The sequence below is a fragment of the Pantherophis guttatus genome, chromosome 10 (genome assembly GCF_059756535.1).
Source record: "Pantherophis guttatus breed Tessera chromosome 10, ASM5975653v1, whole genome shotgun sequence".
Classification (NCBI taxonomy): domain Eukaryota; kingdom Metazoa; phylum Chordata; class Lepidosauria; order Squamata; family Colubridae; genus Pantherophis; species Pantherophis guttatus.
Genome location: NC_142072.1, coordinates 26,469,908 through 26,496,452, shown reverse-complemented (window position 1 = coordinate 26,496,452; position 26,545 = coordinate 26,469,908). Strand labels below are relative to the sequence as shown.

Here is a 26,545-nt window from a genome sequence, read left to right as displayed (position 1 = left end):
ACTTTGGTTGCCAAGCACTGGTCATAAGTTAAGGACTACCTGTATACTAAATGCAGCTTTGCACAATGAATTGGATTTAGACTCTAAAACAATGCTTCTCAATCTAGTCAACTTGAAGATGTGTGGACTTCAGCTCCCAGAAACCCTCAGCTGGCTGGGGAATTCTGGAAGTTGTCCACACATCTTCAAGCTGCTAATGTTAAGAAACTGTGATCCAAAATGTCCTCAAAGACAAGGGACCACGTCTTCACACCTACTCTCTACACCAGGGTTTCTCAACCTTGGCCGCTGGACGATGTGTGGACTTCAACTCCCAGAATTGGCTGGGGAATTCTGGGAGTTGAAGTCCACACATCGTCCAGCGGCCAAGGTTGAGAAACACTGCTCTACACTATTCCACGCAGGCAAAATTCACATTCATGACAAGCCAGTTAATTTTGGAGACAGTTGTCTGTGTTAAGATTCCATCATATGTTGGCTTTGGGGCTTAAAGTGATGTGCCAGGGGCTTGGCTGACATTCCGGGGTTTCTGTACCCCTGTCTTTGTGTATGTGTAAAAAAAAAAGCAGCTTTTTTTTTTCATGCTGGGTCCTTGGTGCTCTCTGAGCTTGGTTGTTTTCTTGAAGACATTTATTACCCAAACTAGATAACATCATCAGTGCTAGCTAGCTAGTTCAGGTAATAAAATGTCTAAAAAAAACCAATCAAGCTCAGAGAGCACCAAGGACACCACATTTGCACCCTGAAATTCAAATACTCTTTTTTACTTGTTTTTTCAAGGCTATGGGTACTAACTCCCTATTTTTTGAGCCTCCCAAGCACTTTTTTTTTTTTTTTAAATTTGATTTATATGCCGCCCTTCTCCGGAGACTCAGGGCGGCTTACAATGCGTTAAGCAATAGCCTTCATTCTTTTGTATATTTTATACAAAGTCAGCTTATTGCCCCCACAAACTGGGTCCTCATTTCACCTACCTTAGAAAGGATGGAAGGCTGAGTTAACCTTGAGCCTTGGAGAGATTCGAACCAGCAGAAATTGCAGGCAGCTGTGTTAATAACAGGGTGCACTAAACCACTGTACTATCAAGGCTCTTGAAATTTTAACTTGAAATTTTGTTAAGAGATGCATCATGGAATTGTTATTAGGACAAGAATGAGTATAATCTTAATCTTGAAAGCACTCTTCAAAATACACGTAAAACTATAGATTCATTCTGAGCCCTGGATGTTTTTCCAATGTTTTAATTTCTTTATAATGAAGAGCTTAATGCCAATAATATACTGGGGAAAATACAGTCACTGTAATACAATAAATGGGTTAAAAGCAGTTTTGATTTCGTGATGGATAACTCTTCCTGTTTCTGTAAGGAGAATTATCTTTACTTCTACAGATGCAAAGGTGGGTTTTCCTTTGTTGAACATAACCTGTTTAAAAGAAAATGCATTTACTTCCTGTTAATTGTTCTTAGTAGAATAGATGAAAGGTCTAAATTTGAATGTTTAATAACTACATTTAGATTTAATGCCTGGTTAAACAAGTTATTCACACTGATAGATTAAAATGGATAACCACAAAGAAGAAGAAATGGAATTTAAAAACCTCTGGTGATGGACAATGGAGGATTGGAGGAAGGCGTTATCATTAATTCAAATTAATCAAGGGAATACTTGTTAAGGAAGTAATGATAATGTTGCCTCACTCTGCTCGATGTAAAAGGTATGTAGTGGCAATTAATACCTGTGTAGTGTTAGTTCTGCAGATCATCTTTTGAGCCTTTACTGGGGAAGGTTGACAATATCCAAAATCCTCTAGTTTAATGAAATCCTCATCCTCTTGCCCTTCCATTTCCTTGGTGTTTTGCAATAGAAGAAACAAAAGGATAAGACTGTATAAATAAATCATGGCCTGGGAGTGTTATGGCAACCAGGAGATAAAATTGGAGCTGCCAAGCTGTTCTGATGATACTGTAAATAACTACAGGTAGTCTTCAACTTACGACCACAACTGGGATCAGGATTTCCATTGCAGTTGTTAAGTGAGTTGCATCTGATTTTGTGACCTTTTTGCCATGGTTATTAAGCAAATCACTACAATTGTTATGTGAATCACACAATTGTTAAACAAATCCAGCTTCCTCCATTGATTTTGCTTGTCAGAAGTTGGCTAGGAAGGTCCCAAATGGGGATCCTTTGACCCCAAGATACTGCAGCTATCATAAATGCATCTTGGTTGCCAAGATGCATTTATGTTGCTGCTACCGTCGACCTCCCACTGACCTGTGTGCTCCCACAGAGAGGGCCTCCTCAGGGTGCCATCAGCCAAACAATGTAGGCTGGTGACCCCCAGGGGGAGAGCCTTCTCTGTGGGGGCACCTACCCTCTGGAATCAGCTGCCCCCTGAGATAAGGAGAATCCAAGACCTCAGTGCCTTCCACCGTGCCCTTAAAACCCACTTTTTCCAGCAAGCCGGGCTGGCTTAAGAAGAAATTTTTAAATTTTTAAAATGTTTTAATTGGTGTGTGATTTTTAAATTTTTGGGCCAAATTTATATATATTTTAATTGTTCTTAATATTTGTAGTTCATGTTCTTAATTCTGGCTGTGCACTGCCCTGAGTCCTCAGGGAGAAGGGCGGTATATAAATTGAAAAATAAAATAAAATAATAAAGTGCCCAATTTTTGAACATGTGATCGTGGAGATGCTACAATGGTTGCAAGCACGTGGACCGGTTCTAAGTCAATTTTTAAGTGCTGTTGTAACTTCAAGTGGTGGTAACTTAAAAGACCATCTATAATAAACACGAGCGCTCCGTGCTATTAAAGGCCAGGCACTTCCTGCAAGCAAATCTTTTAAGTTATAGCTTTGCACGATTCCAAGCAGGGAAACCCTTTCATTTGGTTATTTTAAAGAGGCGATTCCAGTGCTTAAGGTGGAATTAAGTAGACTAGCAACTAGATACTAAATACCTCTTCCTAGCTGGCTCAGGGCCTTCCCAAATCACATTTCGTTGAGGAGGCTTGTGAGGAAGTCGTGAAAGTTGAGCGGATATTGCCTTGTGAACAAAGGGCTGGAGGAATAGCTCTGGAAGGGATATGGCGCGAAGCAACAAGCCCCAAAGGGAAGCTGACTGCACAGATAGGAATGTAGAAGACAGGGAGGGACCCCATTTTCTCCTTCCGCTGCCCAGACGTCCCTCACTGCTCTGAATGAATATGCCAAGCATCCGTCTTGCACCTCCACATGGCAGCAGCTTGCTGGCCCTTCCCTTGCAGGGTTCCTCCTGGAAAGACGTCAGTCAGCTGGGCAGGAGCTGAGGGAAGAGGGGCTCTGATTCCTGCCGATTTTCTTTTGGATGTGCAGTGATGCTGAACTGGGACAGGGCAAAGGAAGCAGCCCATAAATCAAAGCAGGGCATTGGCACAGGAGACTCAACGAAGGCAGGAAATGGCCAAGGGAAGGAAGAGCACAGGGTTAGGAAGGCAGCTTGAAAAAAGCCAGGGTCAACAGGAAGAGGAATTGGAGCCGGGAGGGAGGGAGGAAGCAGGGGTGGAATTTCAGTCAAGCCCACCCCCCCTCCAGTCCTTATCTGCCAGAGCCACATGTGGGGTCCCCTTGTAACCATTTGAATCTCATGTAAGGTGGTCAGGAGAGAACAGGAATTGCAAAATATACTATTTAGTGAGGGGTATCACTTTGTGTGTGTGTGTGTGCACGTGGTGTTGGCACATGTGCATGAGTGTGTGTAAAAATTCAAAATGGCAGCCACAATGCATATAAAACAGAGGGGAAGTAACATCTCTGAGCGGTGCCATTTTTACAATAAGACAGGAAATCTATTTGAGCACCCAAGAAATAGGCAATGATAGCTGAGATCCAAGCTAACAGTTCCAGGATCTTTCCCCACTGCTGTATTGGAATGCTGTCTGCCCTTCTGTTCAAAGAAAAGAAAACTTCAATGGCATGAAATTCGATGTCCCCACTGCTGACCTCCTTGGTGTCTCCATTCCTGATGCCTTTGGGAGTCACCCAAAGTTGGTTACAAGATGGGTGGCTATAGAAGTGTTTTATTCTTTTATTTATTTGTATTCTGCCTTTATTATTTTTACAAATACCTCAAAGTGGCAAACATATCCAACACACCTTCCTCCTCATCTTTTTCCACAACAAAAACCCTGTGAGGTGGGTTGGGCTGAGAAAAGGTAATTGGCCCAAGTTCACCCAGTTGGCTTTCATGGTTAAGACAGGGCTAGAACTCCCAGTCTCCTGCTTTCTAGCCTGGTGCCTTAATATTAGACCAAACCAGGAAGGAAGGAAGGAAGGAAGGAAGGAAGGAAGGAAGGAAGGAAGGAAGGAAGGAAGGAAGGAAGGAAGGAAAGGAAGGAAGGACGGAAGGAAGAAAGAAAGAAAGAGAAAGGAAGGAAGGAAGGAAGAGCCTGCAGATGCCAGACTTTCCTGCCTGTGACCAGAGACAAAGCCCAACAGGGTGTCAAGAGAGGGAGAGAAAGCAGGCTTCAATAGGAAGAGAGCTAACCATAATTTGCGCTGATTGAAATGAAGGCATTGGATGTAGCTGAAAAAGGACGTTGCCAGGTGAATGTCTTTTCTTGGTGTTTTTTTTTTTTCTCCTTTTGCATCTTGTAGTTCATTATTTTGCATTGCCTTCTGTTGAACCCAGAGTTGCAGTGGAGTTGATCTAACAGACAAGCACGCAAACATATAATAAATTTGAATTAAGCAGAGAGCATTGGGCGGGTCAAAACCAGCACCTTACAGAGGCTGTTGATATTAAATGCAAATGAAAGTGGGGAATGAATTCAAGAACTGGAAGAGGCTTCTGAAGGCACCCGGTTCAGCCCAATTAACACTCCTCCCCAAGCTGGCTGTCCAGCCTGCAACGCAGCCGTGATTTGATTTGATCAAACTACTCTTATTGTTAGGAAATTTATCCTCACATTGATCTGGAATCTGCCTTTCTTTAATTTTATCATTAACTGACCGGAGTTCTGGAAAAGCAACAAATGTTTAGGTGTGTTTGTTAAGTCTTCAGATACAGGAGAAGGATTACAATTTAACAGAATAACAGAGTTGGAAGGTCTTCTAGTCCAATCCCCAGCTCAGGCAGGAAACTTCCCCAAATGCTCCTCTTTCCTCAAGGTTTAACATACTCGGTTCCTCCATCTCTCCTGCTGAAGCTCAGTTTCCAATACCTTCACTATTCTCGCTGCTCTCTGAACTGGTTCCAATTTCCCTGAGTTCTCTTTAATGCAGAGAGCTGGCCAGAACAGCTCGTTGCTTTTCCAATGGATGTTACATGTTCCCATATGCATCCTATTTCCAATTTGTGAGCTTACAACTGCTGCTTTCTGAATGAAGAAAAGATGGTTTTGAGGATGACATTTTTAATGTCAAGTCTTGGCTTCACATTAATGCACATTTTTTCTTAAAGAGACACAATCCTGCAAAGATTATCTTTTTAAAAGGGTAAAATGAAAGTATTATTACAGTGCAAATGTAAAGACTGCAGCGAAGAAGAGAAGTTTAATTTCTAAATCTAAATCAAAACTATTTTTAGTCTTTAAAGAAAACTTAGCTAGAACATAATTTAACTGTGATTGCACAAGCATTTGAATACTTAGTGCAAATTAAATGCTTAATTGAAAAAACAGACCATGCTGATAGAGCCATACTAATGGGAACAGGAATGCAGCCCTCAAGATTTATCAGAGACCTCTTCCCTTGAAAAAGAGGAAGGGTCTTGTTCAGAATCTTATAGAATAACAGATTTGGAAGGGACCTTGGAAGTCTTCAAGTCCAACCCTCTGCTCAAGCAAAAAACCCCTATACTGCCATGTTTCCCTGAAAGTAAGACAGGATCTTATTTTCTTTTGAACCCCAAAATAAGGGCTTGGACTTATTATCGGGGGTCTTATTATTTTGGGGGTGCAGGAGGCCCCGGGCAGCCTGCGCACTCACAGCTGGGAGTCTGGCAGAGAGAGGGTCCCTTCGTGTGCCACCATCAAGATCCTCCCCTCCCGTGGGGGTGTGTGTGTAGAACGTGAGTGGCCCGAAGGCACAAAGCCGCATGAGTGTCTGTCCCCACCCCCGCTCACGCGCCTCCCAGGCCTCACCACGTTGATGTGGGTGAAGCCGGTGAGCACCAGGTCCTTCAGGAGCTTGTAGCCAATGCCGCCAGTGCCCACCACCAGCACCCATGTGGAAGCCATGGCCTGGGCCAGCTCTCCCTGCAAGGTCCAGCTCCAGCCATCACCAGAGTGGGAAGCATACTCCCAGAGTGGCCACTGCCCTGGCTGGGGTTTGGAAGCCGCAGAGGCAGAGTTTGGGGGAGAGAAAGAAAGACTTCTGTTGCTTTCCTTGCATGCAGCCAAAAGCAGAAGCAGCAGAAGTCTTCCTTTCTCTCCCCCAAACTCTGCCTCTGCGGCTTCCAAACCCCAGCCAGCTAAGAGTGTGCTTCCCACTCTATGGTGATGGTCTCTGGAGGCCTCCCCTTTCCCCCTGTCCTCTCTGCTCCGATCGCTCCGCAGTCCCCCCACCTGAGTGCTGATCGACCAGAGCGCCCGACCGCGAACCCGGGAAGCCTGTCCGCCTCGGGAGTCACCGGACTGGACAGCGATCAGATAGCCTCTTCCTGGTGAAGGGAGACTCGCAGGACCCTTGCCCACCCTCCCTTCCTCCCACAGGTCTAGTTTACTCTTTCCAGGCACCTGGCAGCAAGATGCCAGGCAGCCCCAACAGACACAGCTCGGCTGGCGCAACCATGGCCAATGCTCCTTGTCCACAGCTGAGCTTGGCCGCAGGGGGCTGCCAGGCTTCCCCAGCTGGCAGTGGTGACAGCAGCAACACCTGTAGCACCTCAGCCATCCCTGCCGAGATGAGTTTGCAAGGTTGAGTTTGCAAGGTTGAGGCTGCCTTGGGAGGTTTGGTGGGGTGAGGGACCTGTGTGTGTGAGAGAGAGAGGGGGGGGCTAATTTTCAGGAGAGGGCATATATTTAGGCCCATCCCAAAAAATCAGTCTTGGCCTTATTTTGGGGACATATCCTGTTTTTGGGGAAACACGGTATTTCAAACAAGTGGTTGTCCAACCTCTTCTTAAAAACTCCCAGTGATGGAGCACTCACAACTTCTGGAGGGAAGTCCATTCTCTGATTAATTGTTCTCACTGTAAGGTAATTTCTCCTTAGTTCTAGGCTGGATCTCTTCTTGCTTAGTCTCCATCCATTGCTTCATCCTGATTCACGGTTCCCCTTTTTCCAGGATCAAGGTGAAGATGCTTTTGAATTCAGCTCATCTGCTGGTGTCCACTCAACACACTGATGAAATATGCTTGACAACTAGTCAGAGTCAGTTTGCTGGGGTGGTTTGGCCACTTCCAGTTTAGTTCACAACCTAGAATATTCTGGCTTTTCCATCTGAGGACCAATGAGATCAAATCCTACTTAGATGTTCAGAGGACTAATAGCTGACGTATTATCCATCCTTTCATTAAATTAGGCAGCCACTGTCTCTATCAGCATCCTCAGACATTCCTCCGATGTGCTGGATTTTAGCTCTAAACTACCCTGCCAGGGTGTCTGCAAGGGACTTCCAAGCCCCCTGCAACCTGATCCTTTGCCTTGAGCCAAGGATCTTAAAGTGGTCAAACATGTCAGTTTGAAAAAGTGCTACTGGATTCCTCCTGATTTTTTGCTGAACCCAGCTCTCCTTTTACAACATCTCCAACCTTAGTGACTCGTGGAATTGGCCCAACCAGGTATTGCCTGTTTACTCCAAGGTCAGCCTTCATCGCTGCACACTACAGAGATGCCAGAATTGCTCTGGAGTGCACCATTGTGGCCTCCTTGCCAGGAGTAGGCTGGGCTGCCAGAATTCTCCCCCGACTCCTCTGGGCCTGAGCATCTGGCAGCAGGCAGAGTCTGGAGCTGCACCTGTCCTCCTCCCTCCCTCCCTCCTTCTGCCAGCATGCAGCAGGTGCAGTTCCAGCCAAAAAATGATCAAACGCAGCCAGGGTAGCAGGAGTGTAAAATAACAGGTCAAGCTGGGAGGGGGAGCGACCTCAAAACATAATGCCATCATTCATAAAGTACAGCAACCGCCGGCAGGCTGAAACAGCTGCTGGGTGCACCCCAAAGGTGACCTCCAAAGAGTCCCCGTTTGCTGGGGAATTCCAAGCGAGGTGGGAGCAGAGTGGCAAGGGTTAATTTCATTGCAAGTTGCAAGGTGGATGGGCACAGCCCCCTGCCCAAAGATTTTTGGAGCATAGTCAAAGCATCTTTAAAAAAAAAACAAAACGCAAGAGAAAAGGATGCTGCTATGTTAAGCCAGCCTTGGCAGCTTTAAACCCAATAGGGATACTCAGATTGTCTCCGGAAAGCGGAGTTGACATATTTGACAATATCTTAAGTCTTCAAAGTTACTTTAGAAGACAGTGGTCCTCACAATACATTGGATTCGTCATTGATCTGTCTGTATTTCACTGCCTTGTCTTTTGATACGTTCTCTATTTTTCTTACTTAGAATCATAGAATAACAGAGTTATTGGAGGTCTTGGAGATATTGGAGGTCTTCTTGTCCAACCCCCTGCTCGAACAAGAGACCCTATATATACATTTCCAGAAAAATAGCTGTTCAATCTCTTTTAAAAAAACTTCCAGTGTTGGAGCACTCGCAACTTCTGAAGGCAAGCGATTCTACTGATTAATTCCACTCACAGGAAATTTCTCCTTAAATCTAGGTTAGGTCTATCTTTAATGCTTCCATCTACTCAGAAGTTGTGGGAAAGCTTTCAAGAAGAGATGGGACTGCCATATGTAAAAAATAGTGTAGGGTCTGTTGGGCGGGGGGTTGGACTAGATGACCTACAAAGTTCCTTCCAACTCTGCTAATCTGTATCTATATTTGTATCTGTATCATTACTTCTTGTCCTGCTCTCAGATGTTTTGGAGAACAGGTTATCTGTGACAGCCCCTCAAGCACTGAAAAACTGCTATCATGTCACTGCTTCAGTCCTTCTCTTTGTTAGACTAGACTAGAGATATCTAGTTCTCTTAACTGTTCTTCATATGGTTTAGCCTCCAGTCCCCTAATCATCTTTGTTACTCTTGTCTACACTCTCTTTAGGGTCTCAGCATCTTTTTTGCATTGTGGTGACCAGAACTGGATGCAGCGTTATGTGGTCTTACTAGTGCATTATAGAGCTAAGTCCCTTCACATGATCTTGATGCTATCCCTCTGGTAATGCAGCTCAGGATTGCATTGGTTCTTTTGCCAGCTGCAGCACACTTACATTCTTTCAAAACAAAACTCTTAAGAAAAGGGCACTGCTTTAGAGCCTGCAAATGCTTCTTGTCAAAATGTCATTTTTCTGCCTTGTGGGGAGAGCTTCACACCGTATAATATGCTCAAACACTATTACCATGTCCAAACTAAACAATGGGTCATGTTTTAAAAGAATAGCTTCTGCTGTTCTGCATCCAAGTTGTTCACAGGTGGTACTCAAGAAGCCTGAGGACACCCCCAATTTGTAGCATTTCCAAAGTGCAGTTTGGAGATATTCTTGACATGGGGAGTTGCAGTATTAAACATGAAAGCAGGAATGCTTCTGTCTCCCTCTCTCTCACACAGTCTCTGCCCAGCCTCTCCTGATCTAACTTGACAACATGCATAACTTGGGTCTGATTTCTCAATCTCTCAATTTGTTGAAGTAACAAATGGTAGCATTTGGAGAACCTTTGGGGGAGAGGGGTCACTGAAGGGCAGCTGTTCCCCAACATTTACAACCCCTCAAATAAAGCAGGAGCAGGCAACATTTTGGTAGCCGAGAAGAGTCTCTCTTAAAAACGCAATGGGGAAATTTCATCAGATACTTTTATGCAATCTTTCCTTTCACTTGAATGTGGATAACAACAAATGAAGTCATGCTATCTTTCTCTTTTTTTTTAACCCTCCTTTGGCATGCTGCTGAAAGGCAGGTGCGCAAAACTGACCCTTTCTGGATTTCCTCCTGCTGGAGAAGGAGCTTTGCAGAACAGAAGGAACAGCCCTTTTCTGTGGCTGGAATATTGTTTTGCCTGGCTCTGAAGCCAAAATCTGCCCACCCTGGCATAAGAGACAAGCTGTGGGAGTCAGGTGATGGTGGCAGCCTTAGAGTTGGCTGGCCAAGGGGCTTGTGGCTTAACTGGACTGCAGTATAACCCATTGTAGCCCATCCTGCCCGTTTCCTGTGTGGACCTTGCAAGCACCAGCAGGCCACAGGAATTTCCGGCTGGGCTGGAGGCATCACGGCAAAACTTCCTGCAAGGGAGGCTACCTTTTCTTGAGAATGGGGGTGGGGCGGGGCGGGGGTGGGGAGAACCAAGCAATGAGCCTACAGCAGTGGAAAGGGACATCTCCCCTCCCCCAATTTGTTCCAGTGGAGTCTTACAATGTTTTCAACAGATTAGACGTCTTCTACTGTCAGGGCTTCTGGGATTGTCCTACCCATTAACGCATCATCTAGGCTTTTTAAAGTTTCAAAATAGGTAGTCCTATTTCCTAAGTGAATTACAGCCAGTCCTTGCACTTACGACTGTCACAGCATTCCCATGATCAAACTTTGGGCAAAAATTGGCATGCATTTATGACGGTTTCAGCGACACATTTGTGACCTCCCCAGCAAGCTTCCGACAAGCAAAGGAAGCTTAGGTTCATTTAATGATTGCATCATTCACTTAATAACTGTATTGCTTTGCTTAACAACTATGGCCAAAAAACAAAAAAGGTTGAAAATCGAGCATGCGTCACTTAACAGTCACCTGGCTTAGTCATGGAAATTCTGATCATAAGTTGAGAACTACCGTATGTTATTTATTTTTTTGGATTACATACATGTTATATATTATAAGGTCTTACAGTATATACTGTATTGTTAATAGTTCATTCATGTTAATACTGAAGAACATTGTGCAACACATTTAATACTGCATTATCCCTGTTCTAATTCAGGAGTCTCCAACCTTGGCAACTTTAAGCCTGGAGGACTTCAACTCCCAGAATTCCAATTCTGGGAGTTGAAGTCCTCCAGGCTTAAAGTTGCCAAGGTTGGAGACCCCTGTTCTAATTGGTGTAATTGCTGCAGCCACTGTTGCTTGCTTTTAATACATTTGGAGTTGTTGAATAAAGCTATAAAATCCATACAATCTTCAGGTGGTGATGGTGCCCCCAAGATTTGAATATTCCTGGCAGATAAATGAGGGTTGGAGTAAATAGCATCTCGGTCTCCTTACAAAGTTTAAATCAGGGGAAAGAATGAAAAAAAAAATCCTATTGAGATGTATATTAAAATTTTCTTCCCCAGCCTATCCCTATTCAGAATAGTTTGGCATCATGAACAGAGGAGGTGAAGGGAGCCCTGGGAATGCCAATCACATCAGCCTCTGGGAACACGTACAGATTAAATTTTAATGAATAAAAGCGAATTTTATAGACTACAGGTAGTCCTCAATTTATAACAGTTTGTTTAGTGACCAAGTTGCAACGGCACTGAAAAATGTGATTTACGACCTTTGCAGCATTCCCCTGGTCAGGTGATCAAAATTCACTTTTCAATAAAAGGATTATGTTGGAATTAACAGCTAAAAAATAAAAATGACTATGTTAGGAATAGTAAAAATGAAATGATTGTGTTAGGATTAAATATTTTTTTAAAATGTTTATAATAACTGTAATGATTTATATTGTCAAAATATATCCATCTAAGTAAAAAGGAAGAGAAAAGTGGAATGATATTTGGTTTAAGTAACAGGTTTTTGGGGATAATGCCATAGTTAAATTGATAGAATTTAGGAAAATAACTGAGTAAAGTTGTGTTAATTGGAAGTTAATGATTTGTTAGTGATTTGTATAAATTTGTGACCGGATCAATGCTTCGTTTTGGAAAAGATGTGTTTTATGTTTGTGTTTTTAAAAAAATAAAAAAAACTTTTTCTAAAAAAATAATAATTCACTCTTCAAAGGCAATTCTAATTGACAGTAAAAGTTCAACTGCACTTCCTTTTTTCTGTGCTGAATCCTTTACCATTCGGCTTCGTTGTGTGAACTCCCGGGGCTCAAGTATTGTGAGAAAAGGAGAAAAACAGGCCTGTTCTTCCTCTCACATTTTTTGGCAAGTGTAGGATTTGGGCTGGGGTGGGGGGGGGGAGATGAGATTCGAGAGATGACAGATACAGTAGCGGTATTCTGTGTGGTTTTTAAGCAAAACACAGGAAACCAGTTTCCAGCTTCACTGAAGACTGACTGTACGATGAGGAACTGGCCAGGGTAAAAGTTGTTGTATCAGTGGATCCAGTCCTTAATCCTGTGTTAAGAGATTTCAGGTGAACAAACTTCAAGGGCAAAGCAGATAGTCAGCCAGATTCTTTAACTTTGCTGCAGCATTTGCATTCCTGAGCCCAGGGGAAGAGCTTCCCTGGTTGATCTTTCAATTCTGATCCTTTTATAGGTGGTGCTTGACTTATGACCAAAATCCCAATGGCATTTCCACTGCTTAGTGATGCATTCTGCAGTCGTTAAGTGACCCACACCCAATTTTATGACCATTTTGCCCATGATTGTTGAGTTAATTATGTGTCCTAAAGCGAATCTGGCTTCCCTCACTGACTTTGCTTGTTGGAAGCCCTCCCATCTTGCCCCCCCCCCTTGCCCCCCCCCGGAAGGTCGCTAATGGTGATCAAGGGACCTGGGATGCTATAACTGTCATAAATATATGCCAGTTACCAAGTGCCTGAATTTTGATAATCTGAGCATGGGGATACTGCAATGATCCTAAGCGTGAGGACAGGTCGTAATCCACTTTTTTCAGCACCACAGTAACTTCAAACTGTCATTAAACAAATGGTCATAAGAAGAGGACTAGCTGTATATTAACTGACGTGCCAATTCCTGCAGTTAAGGACTGGAATGATTTATTTATCATTATTTTTTTGTTAGATATATATCTCACTTGCCCTTTAAAAGCAAGATGAAGGATGCAGAGCCCTCCCTCTTCCAATATTTCTACAACAACCACCCTGCAAAGTAGGTTGCACTAAGCAAGGATGTCTAACTCCAAAGCATACTAGGAGTTTCCAAAGTTGAGGATGGAGATGAACTTGGATGAGTTATCTCTACCTTCAAACTTTGCTCTTGTATCACAAGGACACAAGGAGGCTTTCAGAATTTTCTCCCCTAATCTCCCACACCACCCCCCAGGATGCCTCTCAACCTGGATCCACCCTTGGCTGAGAATGACCGCCAACCAGCCTATCCCTGCCTTGCCTCTTGTGTTAGGTTCTGCTTCCCAGCACTTCCTGCCAGAAACCGGCTCAGGAATTGGAGAGTCAGTCCAAGACAGAAGAGCAGGTTGTTGAAGGCTGATCGCTCAACATCAGGGATGTTGTGCAAAGAAGGCTGACTGCATCTTCCAAGGAGGGTACAAAGAGATTCCACACACACCCAGATGGGACCTCTCTGGAGCCATTTGCAGCCTAGATTCCCCTACCACCACCACCCCCCTTTTCCTTGTGGTTTCACTTCAATCAGCCTTTTCTACTTACCAGAAACTTTGGATCGAGTTCAGAAGTTCGCCCGGAGGAAGCGGCGGGAGGGCCTCTTGCCCAGGTAGTAATAGTTCAGGTATTGCCAGCGGTTTTTCCATCTACAAGAGAAAGTCCATCACTGACCAAGAGAACAAAGGATCTGCCAGCTGGATCCTCCTATGATGGGGTCCTCTATTGGGACCTTCTGCTCAGAAACAAGGACCAGTGGAAGTGTCGGCAACCCTCGTCTAACCCAACCAGCATATCTGGCTTCCTATGAAATGGAAGGCATCGCACAGCCATCCAGTATCTTCCCAGGAACTGAGCCTTTTGAGTTTACTGCAGGGGTGAATTCTAGCAGGTTCTGACAGGTTCTGGAGAACCAATAGCGGAAATTTTGAGTAGTTCAGAGAACTGGCAAATACCACCTCTGGCTGGCCCCAGAGTGGGGTGGGAATGGGGATTTTGCAATATCCTTCCCCCAGGAGTGGGGAGGGAATGGAGATTTTGCAGTATCCTTCCCCTGGAGTGGGGAGGGAATGGAGATTTTGCAATATCCTTCCCCCTGGAGTGGAGTGGGAATGGAGATTTTGCAGTATCCTTCCCCCAGGAGTGGGGAGGGAATGGGGATTTTGCAGTATCCTTCCCCTGGAGTGGGGAGGGAATGGAGATTTTGCAATGTCCGTCCCCTGGAGTGGGGAGGGAATGGAGATTTTGCAATATCCTTCCCCTGGAGTGGGGAGGGAATGGAGATTTTGCAATGTCCGTCCCCCAGGAGTAAGGAGGGAATGGGGATTTTGCAGTATCCTTCCACTGGAGTGGGGAGGGAATGGAGATTTTGCAGTATCCTTCCCCCAGGAGTAAGGAGGGAATGGGGATTTTGCAGTATCCTTCCACTGGAGTGGGGAGGGAATGGGGATTTTGCAGTATCCTTCTCCTGCCATGCCCACCAAACCACGCCCACCAAGCCACACCCACAGAACCGGTAGTAAAAAAAATTGGATTTCACCACTGGTTTACTGCCTGGAAGTCTGTAACAAAGCCCTGGCTGTGCCTGAACCTCTGGCCACAATGGGCTAACCTTGCCTGCCCCATAACTTGTTATTGTTAAAACACCAAGCAAACAAATCAATCTGAAACCTCTTAGTTGAAAGTGGCTTTAAAGGGTTAACACTACGCACAACAGAGGAATGGTTGGGGAACATGACAGAACTTGCAGAAATGGCTAAATTATCCTCCTTGATTAGAGAAAATAAATCTACATTTATGGCTGATGGGAAACCTCGGTAGACTTTTTGCATGAAACGGGGAAAAATGCACATGATTTGTGGTTTTGATGATTAGGGAAAAAATGGATAATAGAAGAGAGTAAGCTTTTTTGTAATCAAAGTAAGAGATAATTTTGTAATTGCACTTATTTTGATGCAAAGGAAATTGGAAGCTTTTTTCTATTTCTGTTCCTTCTTTCTGTACGCTTGCTTTTTTCTTTTTTCTTCCTTCCTTTCTTTACTACTCTTTATAGTTTGCATTAGTTTTTAATGTTCTTTTTTAAAACTTTAATAAAATTTATAAAAAACTCAAAGAAATAAACTGGAGTCTCTTTAGATACACAGTTGAGGGCAGTGGTGAAATCTATAAATTGTAACTACTGGTTCTGTGGGTGTGGTTTGGGGGGTAATGTGACGGTGGGCGTGGCCTTTTTTTTTTTTTTCTTTTAAAACCATTTTTTCTACAACCTCTTCGGTGAAAAAATGCTTTCAAAAGGCTCTGACGATCCCAGCTGAATTGCCTGATCGGCAGAGGCTTTTTTTCTTTAAATGCCTCTGACGATCAGGCAACTCAGCTTGGATTGTTAGAGGCATTTAAAAGAAAAAAAGCCTCTGATGATCGTGCAGCTGAGCTGGGCATGGTGGGGGGGAGGCAGGGATTTTTGCTACCGGTTCTCCGAATCACCCACCTCCATCGCTACCGGATCAGGTGATCCGGTCCAAACCGGGAGCATTTCACCCCTGGTTGAGGGACAGAGTGTGTTCAGATGGGTTTCAGGTTGGGGGCCCTTCTCCATCCTCAACTTTCTAAAAATAGTCAGCTACCCGAAAAGAGCATCATTTTTACCATTGGAGCATTGACATTGCTTGAACAAAATTTTGTTCCTGCATGTGTCTGGGAGCCTTGCTTGCTTCCCAGTTATTTGTACACATGCTTTGTGTATTTAAGAACTATTTTCAGGAAAAGGGTTGCAAGATCTTTCCCCCTTTGTGGTCAGTGGCCCTTATATAACAACCTGGCCTGTTGTTCCTCTGGTGATGTCAACCCTTCAAGGTACCGTAGACCCAATTAGGAAATTTTGTCATGTGGCTTCCTAGCCTGGTCTACCTCAAAGGACTAACAGCTGCCATCTAGACTAAGATGATTTTCTGGGCCTCTTGACCTCCATCCTTAGTGAGGATGGCCAGCAGATTCTACGTCTGCCATTTATTTATTTATTTATTTATTTATTTATTTATTTATTTATTTATTTATTTATTATATTTCTATACCGCCTTTCTCCCGTAGGACTCAAGGTGGTGTACAGTCAAGAAAAATATAGACACACAAACATCATAAAATTGCTAATTAAAATTATTACTTAGTTTGGTCAATTAAATAAAACCCAGAATTAGATAACATTTAAAAACATCATTCACATGGGCTGTTAAAATGGAAAATATTGCAAATATTTGGAGGAGGAGGAGGAGGAGGAGGAGGAGGGGGAGGAGGAGGAGGCGCAGGAGGGGGACGAGGAGGAGGAGGGGGGAGGGGGAGGAGATTTGGAGAATCTCAACTCTATGGCCTTCTGGATGGCTATAAATAATTGGTTTTGTTCTCAGGCCTCAAGGCTAAAATATTAGCAGAGTCCAATTTACACATGCTTGTTTTCTGAAAGCGTTTCATAGAATGCCTCAATTCTCTCTTCCCTCTGCTGGATTCTTTTTAACTTTGTTCATGGGCTTTTTAAAAGATTGTTTTCTTATAAATTGAAAGATCATTGCCCACAGTTACAGTAGTTATTTAACATGGGCAGCCATGCGAACTTCCTAAAATGATAAATACATTTTTAGTAAGGATATCCTCTTCATTTTTCATGCTGAATTTTGGGGCTCTGGTACTCACCCTATTGCTTTGTTTGTTGTTTTCTGACCAGCTTCCTCAACTATTTTTTTTTTTAATCACTAAAGGGGAACTCTTTTTATGCAAAGGCTGTTAATGTTTCCTTAGATGCTGTTTCTGCTATTTCTTCTTTTTGAGTTAGTAACAATGGTAAAAGTTTCTCCTGAATTGTAGGGAAGAAAGATGATAAGCTGGGTTGGTGCAGGAGAAGGGATGAAGAAGTGCTAAAGTTGATGAAGTCTTTCTGGACACTGGGGAATGTTATTTGAAACTGGAAGGGAGCCATGGTGATGATGGCATCTAATGAGGCTGATGGTCTTGAGACCTGTTTTGGTTGGGTTGTTAAGTTGTTAAGTGAGTAATTTAGTGAGTTTTGTCCCATTTTACAACTTTTCTCACCACATTTGTTAAGCGAATCACTGCAGTTCTTAAATTAGTTAAGTGAATCTGGTTTCCCCATTGACTTTGCTTGTCAGAAGGTCACAAAAGGGGATTGCATGGCACTGGGACCATCCTAAATGTGAATCAGTTGTCAAGCATCCAAATGTAAGTGATGTGATCATGAGCCTTGGTGGCGCAGCAGACCAAAGCGCTGTTAAGTAGCACCAGCTGCCTGCAATTACTGCAAGTTCAAATCTCACCAGGCTCAAGGTTGACTCAGCCTTCCATCCTTCCGAGGTAGGTAAAATGAGGACCCGGATTGTGGGGGCAATAAGCTGACTTTGTATAAAAAAAGAACACCGCTTGGGGGGGGGGCAAAAGCCCTACTAAGCAGGTATATACAAAAGCATGAAGGCTATTGCTTAACACATTGTAAGCCGCCCTGAGTCTCCGGAGGAGGGCGGCATATAAATCGAACCAATAAATAAATAAATAAATGGGGATGCTGTAATGATCCTTAGTGTGAAAAATGGTCATGTCAGTTTTTTCATAAGTCATCATAACTTTGAACTGTCACTAAATAAACTGTTGTAACTCGAGGACTACCTGTAGTGGCCATTGAGGAAAATGGTGGTGACTCAATAGTGATATCAAAGGAAGGTGCTACCTTGATTTCAAACCAGCTAATTGTGTCCTTTTAGTGGAATGATGAAGGCACCAGACTAGAACGTGGGATTGTGAGTTCTAGTCCCACCTTAGGCACAAAGCCAGCTGGGTGATCTTGGGCCAGTCCCTCTCTCTCAGCCCTACAGAGAAGCAGGTGATGGCACACCACTTCCAAACTATTGTCAAGAAAATTGCAGAGACTAGTCTAGGCAGTTGTCAGAAGTAAAAAAAAAAGGTGGCTCAAAACAGTGGTGAAATCCAATTTTTTTTACTACTGGTTCTGTGGGCGTGGCTTGGTGGGTGTGGTGTGGCTTGGTGGGCATGGCAGGGGAAGGATACTGCAAAATCTCCATTCCCACCCCACTCTGGGGCCAGCCAGAGGTGGTATTTGCTGGTTCTCCAAACTGCTGAAAATTTCCACTACCAGTTCTCCAGAACCTGTCAGAACCTGTTGGATTTCACCCCTGGCTCAAAGGGACAGGAAAAAAGTCTCAGAAGCTAGTAGAGAAGGGACTGTGGTGGGTTGGTTTGGTGGTGGAGAATGAGGAAGCCAAGGTGAAGGTGGGCGCAGTATTGAAGCAAAGCCATTTGTGGATGTGGCTGGAATTGTACCAGAGTCTCTTCTGGGCTGTGCTGATATATGAGCAGTTGAAGGTAGCAAGGCACCCAATAGCGTGAGAAGCTGTGCTGCCATGAGATGTGTTGGCCACCAGCTTGGCTACCTCCCAAAAGAGTTGGGCCAATTCCTGGAAGTCATGGGATATAGAGAGTAAAGAGGATGGCCTTGATGGCGAGAAGGAAGATCTGAAGGGAAACAATACCTAAGCCCAAACAAGGAAGAAGCTATGCATAAATCTTTCAGACATTCACATGCTTAAAAGAAAGGGAGGGGATAAAACAGAATCAGTCTTGGAAGATTGGGATTTGGTTACCATAGCCACTCTTAATAAATGTAGTTGCCATACGAAGTGGATTTCTTGATTTGATCTAGATCTTGAGGCCAATGTGGGGGATCAGTGTCTATCAGCCTTGATGGCAATGTGATTGCTTTTTGAAGGCCATCTGCTGAGATGACAGTATGCTTTTATGGCAATTGGTTGACCACTGTGAGCTTATGTCAATGTATTATGCCAATGTATACCTTGGACCAGAAGTGGGTTCTACTTACCTTTACTACTGGTTTGCAACGGGATCTCGTGCATGCAATTGCTTCGCTCGTGCGCACATGCACCAAGCTTCTGCGCATGCGCAGATCACCTATGACTGTGATGGCGAACCTATGGCACAGGAGCCACAGGTGACACACGGAGCCATATCAGTGGGCACGTGAGCATTGCTGTAACTCAGCTCCAGTGGGAGTGGAAGTCAGAAAACGGAGGGCCTCCGGGGGGGAGGCCATTGTCGCCCTTCCCAGGCTCCTAGAAAGGGTCTGGACCTGGGGAGAATGAAAAACGAGACTTCCGGGCTCACCAGAAGTTGGCAAATGGGCCGTTTCTGGCCTCTGGAGTGCCTCCACGGGGGTGGGAAAGGCCGCTTTCGCCCTCCCCAGGCTCCTAGAAAGGCTCTGGAGCCTGAGGAGGGCGAAAAACAGGCTTACCGGGTCCACCATGCTATCATGTGCCAAAAGTGGGGGGAGTGCGGGGGGGTTCCCTTGTGCATGCATGGGGGGGTGCATTGAATTATGGGTGTGGGCACATGCACGCATGACCCCCCCCCGCTTTCCCCCGATTTTGGCACACGACGGCAAAAAGGTTAGCCATCACTGGCCTATGACAACATCCAGGGCAGTGGGCGGAGCCTCCCACCGGTTTTACTACCGGTTTTTGCGAACTGGTCCGAACCGGGGGCAACCCACCACTGCCTTGGACACTTTAAGTTGTGTGGACTTCAACTCAACCAGCATGCTATCTGGGGAATTACCCAACTAAGCAACCTCTTCAGAATCAAGAACTACGCAATATCCAAATCAAAAATTACCAACTCAGACAAACTATCAAACAATAAACAACAGCCTAATCAAGGCACTACCAAGACAAACCACTGGTATATAACCAGACAGTAAACCTCACTTCCTTCTAACACTGATGAAGTTACCCAGTTGGGTAATGAAATGTCTGCAAGAAAACCACCAAGTTCAGAGAGCACCAGGGGTCTCACAGTTCAAACCTGAGCTACGAATATTCTCTTGTAAAGTCAAGATTATGTGTGTTGCACATAAAAAGATAATATGTGGAGCTTCAACTGCACAGTTGTGGCTGCTATTCTGACTTGCTTGACAATCCCACAGTAACCCCCACTTGCCATCTTTGTGGTTAAACCACATGTACTTCCTCCTAGAGGCTGTGATGCAGCTGGGTATTTGCATTATCTACCATGAAAACCAAGAAGCCCTTTTCCAGAGCAAAGGGCTCACAACACAGTTGCTAGGTTCAGCCCCAGCCACGAGACCGTGGGTTTTACAAGAGCAGAAATCCAGATTAACCTTCGTGACTAATCTTGACAAAGCCCAAAAATTCTAAAAACAAGACAGAAGTTTGTTTCTAGCTTTTTTTTTTTTTTAAATAACTTTCCGATAAATTGAACTAAAATTTGTGTGCTTTCTCCCACACCCGTTCATGGCCCTTCCTTTCCTTCACAACTGTATTATATTCAGCAATTTTGTTTATTAGAGTTCACTTTTGCAAACTGTTTGTTAACAGTTCTGAGAAAAGGGAAATAATGTGACATGGTGGTAAGATGAAATAAAAAAAGAGATGGGAGATGGGAAGAAAGATTAGGAGCTTAGTTAATAATCGCACCATGTGGTTTGTTTGAATTTGCTAACTTGGCTTCTAAAGCAGTGTTTCTCAACCTTGGAAGCTTGAAGATGGGTGGACTTCAACTCCCAGAACTCCCATCTTCAAGTTTCCAAGGTTGAGAAACACTGTTCTAAAGCATGTTTGAGGTCGTGTGAACCCAGATTGAATCCATGAACCACAGTCAAGCAAACCATGATTTTACAGGTAGTTCTTGCTTAACAACTGGTTGCTTGGCAAACATTGAAAGTTATGATGGACACTACCCCGCCCCACAAAACCTATTGTTGATCTGGTTTCAGAGATACATGCATGTGTATGTGTGCGCATACACACACACACAAACACACACACACAGTGTCATGATCACATTTTGGGTCTTGGCAACCAACTCACCTTTATAGCTTTAGAGCTGGTTGCAGTGTTGTGCAGTGTTGTGCAGTGGATTTCCAACTTTTTTGCCAGTTTCCAGCCTTTGGGGTGGGTTTCCAGGAAAAAATTCCCACAGAATAGAATAGAAGAAGAGAATAGAATAGAATTTTTTTATTGGCCAAGTGTGATTGGACACACAAGGAATTTGTCTTTGGTGCATACGCTCTTAGTGTACATAAAGAAAAATAAAATACATTCATCAAGAATCATAAGATACAACACTTAGTGATAGTCATAGGTTACTAATATAAGCAATCAAATCATACTAGGAAACAAATAAAACAATTGTAAAGATAAATTGTAAAGATACAAGCAACATGGTTATAGTCATAAGTGGGAAGAGAGAAGTACTAGGAAGGATGAGAAGAATAATAGTAATACAGACTTAGTAAATAATTCGACAGTGTTGTGGGAATTAGTTGTTAAGCAGAATGATGGTATTCGGGGGAAAAACTGTTCTTGTGTCTAGTTGTTCTGGTGTGCAGTGCTCTATAGTGTCGTTTTGAGAGTATGAGTTGAAACAGTTTATGTCCAGGATGTGAGGGGCCTGTAGGTATTTTCACAGCTCTCTTTTTGACTCGTGCAGTACACAGGTCCTCAATGGAAGGCAGGTTGGTAGCCATTGTTTTTTCTGCAGTTCTAATTATCCGTTGAAGTCTGTGTTTGTCTTGTTGGGTTGCAGAGCCAAACCAGACAGTTATGGAGGTGCAGATGACAGACTCAATGATTCTTCTGTAGAACTGAATCAACAGCTCCTTGGGCAGTTCGAGCTTTCTGAGTTGGTGCAGAAAGAACATTCTTTGTTGTGGTTTTTTGATGACGTTTTTGATGTTAGGTGTCCATTTTAGGTCTTGAGATATGATGGAACCTAGAAACTTGAAGGTCTCTACTGTTGATACTATGTTGTCTAGTACTGTAAGAGGTGGTAGTATAGGAGGGTTTCTCCTAAAATCTACCATCATTTCTATGTATTTAGTTAAAGATTGTTCTGATTGCACCACAAGGCTAGTTGTTCAACCTTTCGTCTGTATGCAGATTCATCGTTGTCTATTACACTGCTTCACTTAACAACTATGGTGCTCACTTAACAACAACCACAAAAAATTGTAAAATCAGGTTGGTCACAGGGGTGCCTTGACGTATGACCGTCATGATTTATGACAGAAAATCCAGGCTCCATTGTGGTTGTAAGTCAAGGACTACCTATACGCAATCACCACAAGGTTTGAGGGAAAAGCCAGGTCTCCAACTTTCTGGAAGGCTGGGAAGGTAGGGGCCTGCAGGATCTTCGAGGGGGGGGGCGTCCCAAAGGTCAGGGGTCACTACTGAGAGGTTTTGCCCTTCCCCCAAGGCAGGAACAGCATGTAAAGAATCACCAATAGTTCCTTTCTTGTAAGGTGAATGAGATTTGCCTGAGTTGGCTGCAGCTGAAACCCCAGGACTCCAGGTCAGTGGTTGGTTTCAACCAGTGTTCCCACCAGTTCGCTTCGTGCATGCGCTTTGCCTCCCAGGCCATCACTGGGACCAATGCAATGGAAGAGGTTTTAATCTGGAAAGGGAGTTTTAAGTTTGTTTCCAGCTGGGTTAGGTACAGGAATCCAGTGGTTAAGTTTAAGGTGGAAACACTCTTGTTGAAAATTGCCTTTTCATTGGTTTGGTTTCAACTGCAGTACCATGAAGTCCAACTTACCAAACTAACCTTTTGAACAGCTTTGCCCACTCTGCGTGCTCTAGATTTATAGAACTGCTGTTCCCAAGATGGCTAGGAATTTTGGGAATTGCAGTCCAACTTTTTCACCAAGAGCCACAGTGATTTGATTGCTGCTTCCTTGTGATCAAGGGAAAAATTCAGCAATATCCAGGGCTTTATCCAGCTCAGACAGGAATTCCGCCTGGTGGGGGTTTTTTTCTCTCTCTGAAATGCAGAGAAGAAGCCTTTTGTTTCCAGAGCTTTGGAGCTTTTAAATATTGCCATTCACCACCAAGATGGACTTTGCACAGGACTACACCCAGATGCTGATGATTTGATAACGATTGTGTGTTGTACCGCAACCAGCAACCATGCAATGTACACAAAGCGGGTGATTTGCTTCTTGGCCTTGTTACCGCCGTCTCTTCCGGGTGCTTTGAAACCTAGCTGGGAATCTTGTGCTCAACCTTGTTAAAATCTTCAGAGCTCCTTCTCCTGAACATGGAAATGAGGCCCCTGGATGAAAAGGCAAATCCTTTTCTGCAACAAAGAGCTGGGAGCTCAAGAGGAAGGGGCTGAGGGTGCCGCTGACACCTCCTCCCTTCTTCGGTACTGCAGCTCAGTCTTTTCCCGGTGGGACCGGGAGACCAGTTAACAACGTCAGTTTCAGCAGGGAGCTGGGAGGTTGTGCAGTATTTATAGGAAGCATGAGGAGTTGGCTTAGTGGGGCCCCCTCCCCCTTAGCTGCCTCTCCCCCTCCAGCCCATCTGCTGCAAAGTCTGATGCCGTAATTCAGAGAGCCACCTGCTCTCACGTGTAGGCAACTGGCTATTCTGGTCCTGCTTGGTAGCCAAAATAGCTTCTCCTCCGGCTGCTGCTTCTCCGTCTCTCCCCCAGGCTGTCAGGCCCGCTCTGTTCTGCATCTCACCAGGGCACGAGTAGCACCACACAAATGCCACGTGGGAGGCAGAAGGTGATGAGCCAAGCAGGTGTGCCCAGGAGCCAGGTGCGAAAGAATGACGCTCCATCCGTGCCAGCCTCTTTTGCATAGGGCGGCAGCTCATGATTGTGGTGAATTTGGGGGTGACTTTTTAAAAGGAACCTTAAGAATTTATTTATTTGTTTATTTATTGGTTCGATTTATATGCCGCCCTTCTCCGGAGACCCAGGGCGGCTTACAATGCGTTAAGCAATAGCCTTCATACTTTTGTATATACCTGCTTAGTAGGGCTTTCGCCCCCCCCCCAAGCGGTGTTCTTTTTTTTTAATACAAAGTCAGTTTATTGCCCCCACAATCCGGGTCCTCATTTTCCCTACCTTGAAAGGATGGAAGGCTGAGTCAACTTGACTCCCTTTGGGGACAAAGCAGTGGAGAAAAATGCAGGTCTGCTCTGCAGAATGATACTTAAGAAAAATTCCCACCTGAGCCTTCTTGAATTCTGGTGTGTGGAAGGGCCACTTTGCCTGTTGGGATAGATGGCATTTCTCTTCAAGCCTCATAATCAGTGGTGGGTTGCCCTCGGTTCGCACCGGTTCTAAAGAACTGGTAGTAAAACCGGCGGGAGGTTCTGCCCACCGACCCCAACATCATCAGAATGCTTCTGCGCATGCGCAGAAGAGCGCGTGTGAGCAAGCGAAACAAGCACACATGCGCAGCCCCATTGCGAACCGGTAGTAAAGGTAAGTAGAACCCACCCCTGCCCATAACCATAGTGCAAACATAGACAGGTACCTCTTTTTTCATGGCATATCCTTTAGATGACCTTATCTTAACCCAGCTCACAGCAGAGGCAACTTTATTCTAAGGCCGTGATGGGAAACCTATGGCACGCGTGCCACCCATATCGGTAGGCACGCGAGCTCAGCTCCCTCAGCTGATTTTCAGGCCTTCTGGGCCCATCAGAAGTAGGGAAACAGGCTGTTTCCTGCCTCCGGAGGGCCTGGGTGGTGGGTGGGGAAGGCCCGTTTTTCGCTCTCCCCAGGCTCCAGAGCCTTTCTAGGAACCTGGGGAGGGCAAAAACAGCCTTCCCCACACCCCCGGAAGCCCTCCAGAGGCCGGAAACGGGCCATTTGCTGTTTGCTGGGAGAGCAAAAAACGGGCCTACTGGGCCCACCGTGCCATCGCAGGGGGGGGGTGTTATGTGCGCATGCGCAGGGCACATAGAATTATGGGTGTGGGCACACATGTGCGTGACCCACCCACCCCTGCGCTCCCTCATCTAGTCCTAAAGTTATGGGAACTATCCCCTAAGGGGGTCTGGACTCCATCTGGAGAGACTCCTGGCTCTTGGTAGCTTAGCTCTGCAGTGCCTACGAGACACTTCCCAAAATTGCTTAATTTTTGCATGGATTCCTTATAAAAGTAGGTTTGGTGGTCCTTAGAAAGAGCTACTTTATTTTAGTATTTTATTTTTAAACATGCATTAACTGTAGCTCTCTTCAGAGAATGCTATGAAGCTGTGGTAAGAGTAGACTTCAACTCACAACCAAAATTAGAACCAGAATTTCCACTGCTACCATAGTAAGATGGTTGTTGTAAGTCAAACCTGATTTTGTTACCATGGTTGTTAAGTCAACCACTATAGTTGTTACGTGACCCATGGGGTTGTTAAGTGAATCTGGCTAACCCCATTGATTTTCTTTGTCATTTCATTTTCTTTGGCTGAGAAGGTCACATAAACTCAGGATGTTTTGTTCTGTTTTATTATTTTATTTTTTTGTTGTCTTTCTCCCATCTTTGTTACTTTATAAGTAACTCAAGGTGGTGAACATACATAATCCTCCTTTTTTTCCTTCTGTTTTCCCCATAACAACCCTGTAAGGTGGACTGGGCTGAGAGAGCGGGATTGGCCCAGTGTCACTCAGTCGCTTTCATGCCTAATGCTGGATTAGAACTCAAAAGACTCCTGCTTTCTAGGCCAGCATCTTCACCATTTGACTAAACTGGCTAATGCAGGTTCATGCAGGCCCCCAGGTGTGCCCTAAAGCAGGGGTCTCCAACAGTGGTGGGTTTCAATTTTTTTTTCTACCGGTTCTGTGGGCTTGGCTTGGTGGGCGGGGCGTAGCTTGGTGGGCATGGCTTGGTGGGCGGGGCAGGGGAAGCATACTGTAAAGTCTCCATTCCCACCCCACTCCAGGGGAAGGTTACTGCAAAATCACCATTTCCTCCTAGTCAGCTGGGACTTGGGAGGCAGAGAATAGATGGGGGTGGGGCCAGTCAGAATTTTTACTACCGGTTCTCCGAACTATTCAAAATTTCCACTACCGGTTCTCCAGAACTGGTCAGAACCTGCTGAAACCCACCTCTGGTCTCCAACCTTGGCAACTTTAAGCCTGGCGGACTTGAACTCCCAGAAAGCTGGCTGGGGAATTCTGGGAGTTGAAGTCCGCCAGTCTTAAAGTTGCCAAGGTTGGAGACCCCTGCCCTAAAGTTCTTGGAGGAGTGTCTATTTTCAGAAGTGGTGGTGAGGGAACTGGTAGTTGTCACCAACATATTGTTCCATGTAACCTGGGTGGTGCTGTGTGACTCACCCACAGCTCAGGTCAAGACAAGTCTCACCTGCAAGAGCCAGGTGGCATCGGGGGCATTGGAACAAAGTTGACCAAGAGATGGTTGAAATCAGTTTTCGTGAAGCCCTTGCTGAACTCTCTTCCTTAATTAGCATCCTGCTCATGGAAACTGCAGAAAATCAGGAGACTGGTTGCACCTTTGCAGAGGTGTAACCAGAGTCCTGATTTTTGGCTACCATAGCCCAATGGGACTTTCTTCGGTCAGTGGCTTCAAACCACAATGTGTTTGTTCCTCCCTCCCTTCCTTCTTTGTTCCTTCCCCCAGGTCTGCTTTTTTTTTCTCCAAAGGGCAGA

At 44.8% G+C, this 26,545-nt stretch overlaps 1 protein-coding gene across 3 annotated transcripts in view; it reads right to left on the bottom strand.

Annotated features, from left to right (window-relative positions):
- The window catches only part of LOC148112429 (uncharacterized), a 63,683-nt gene that overhangs the window by 19,489 nt on the left and 17,649 nt on the right, over positions 1-26,545 (bottom strand). The window contains exons 3-5 of one of the 3 annotated variants that reach the window (XR_015729505.1): positions 13,586-13,686; positions 1,738-1,848; positions 1,226-1,424 (exon numbers count right to left, since the gene is read on the bottom strand). Coding sequence is in view for 2 of the 3 variants with exons in the window: in XM_087876727.1 (XP_087732853.1) it covers positions 13,605-13,686 (82 nt within the window). In the remaining variant the exon portion in view is untranslated. Of the gene's footprint in view, positions 1-1,225; positions 1,425-1,737; positions 1,849-13,585; positions 13,687-26,545 lie in introns of those variants that run through there. The other 2 variants (XM_087876726.1, XM_087876727.1) reach the window with 2 other exon arrangements.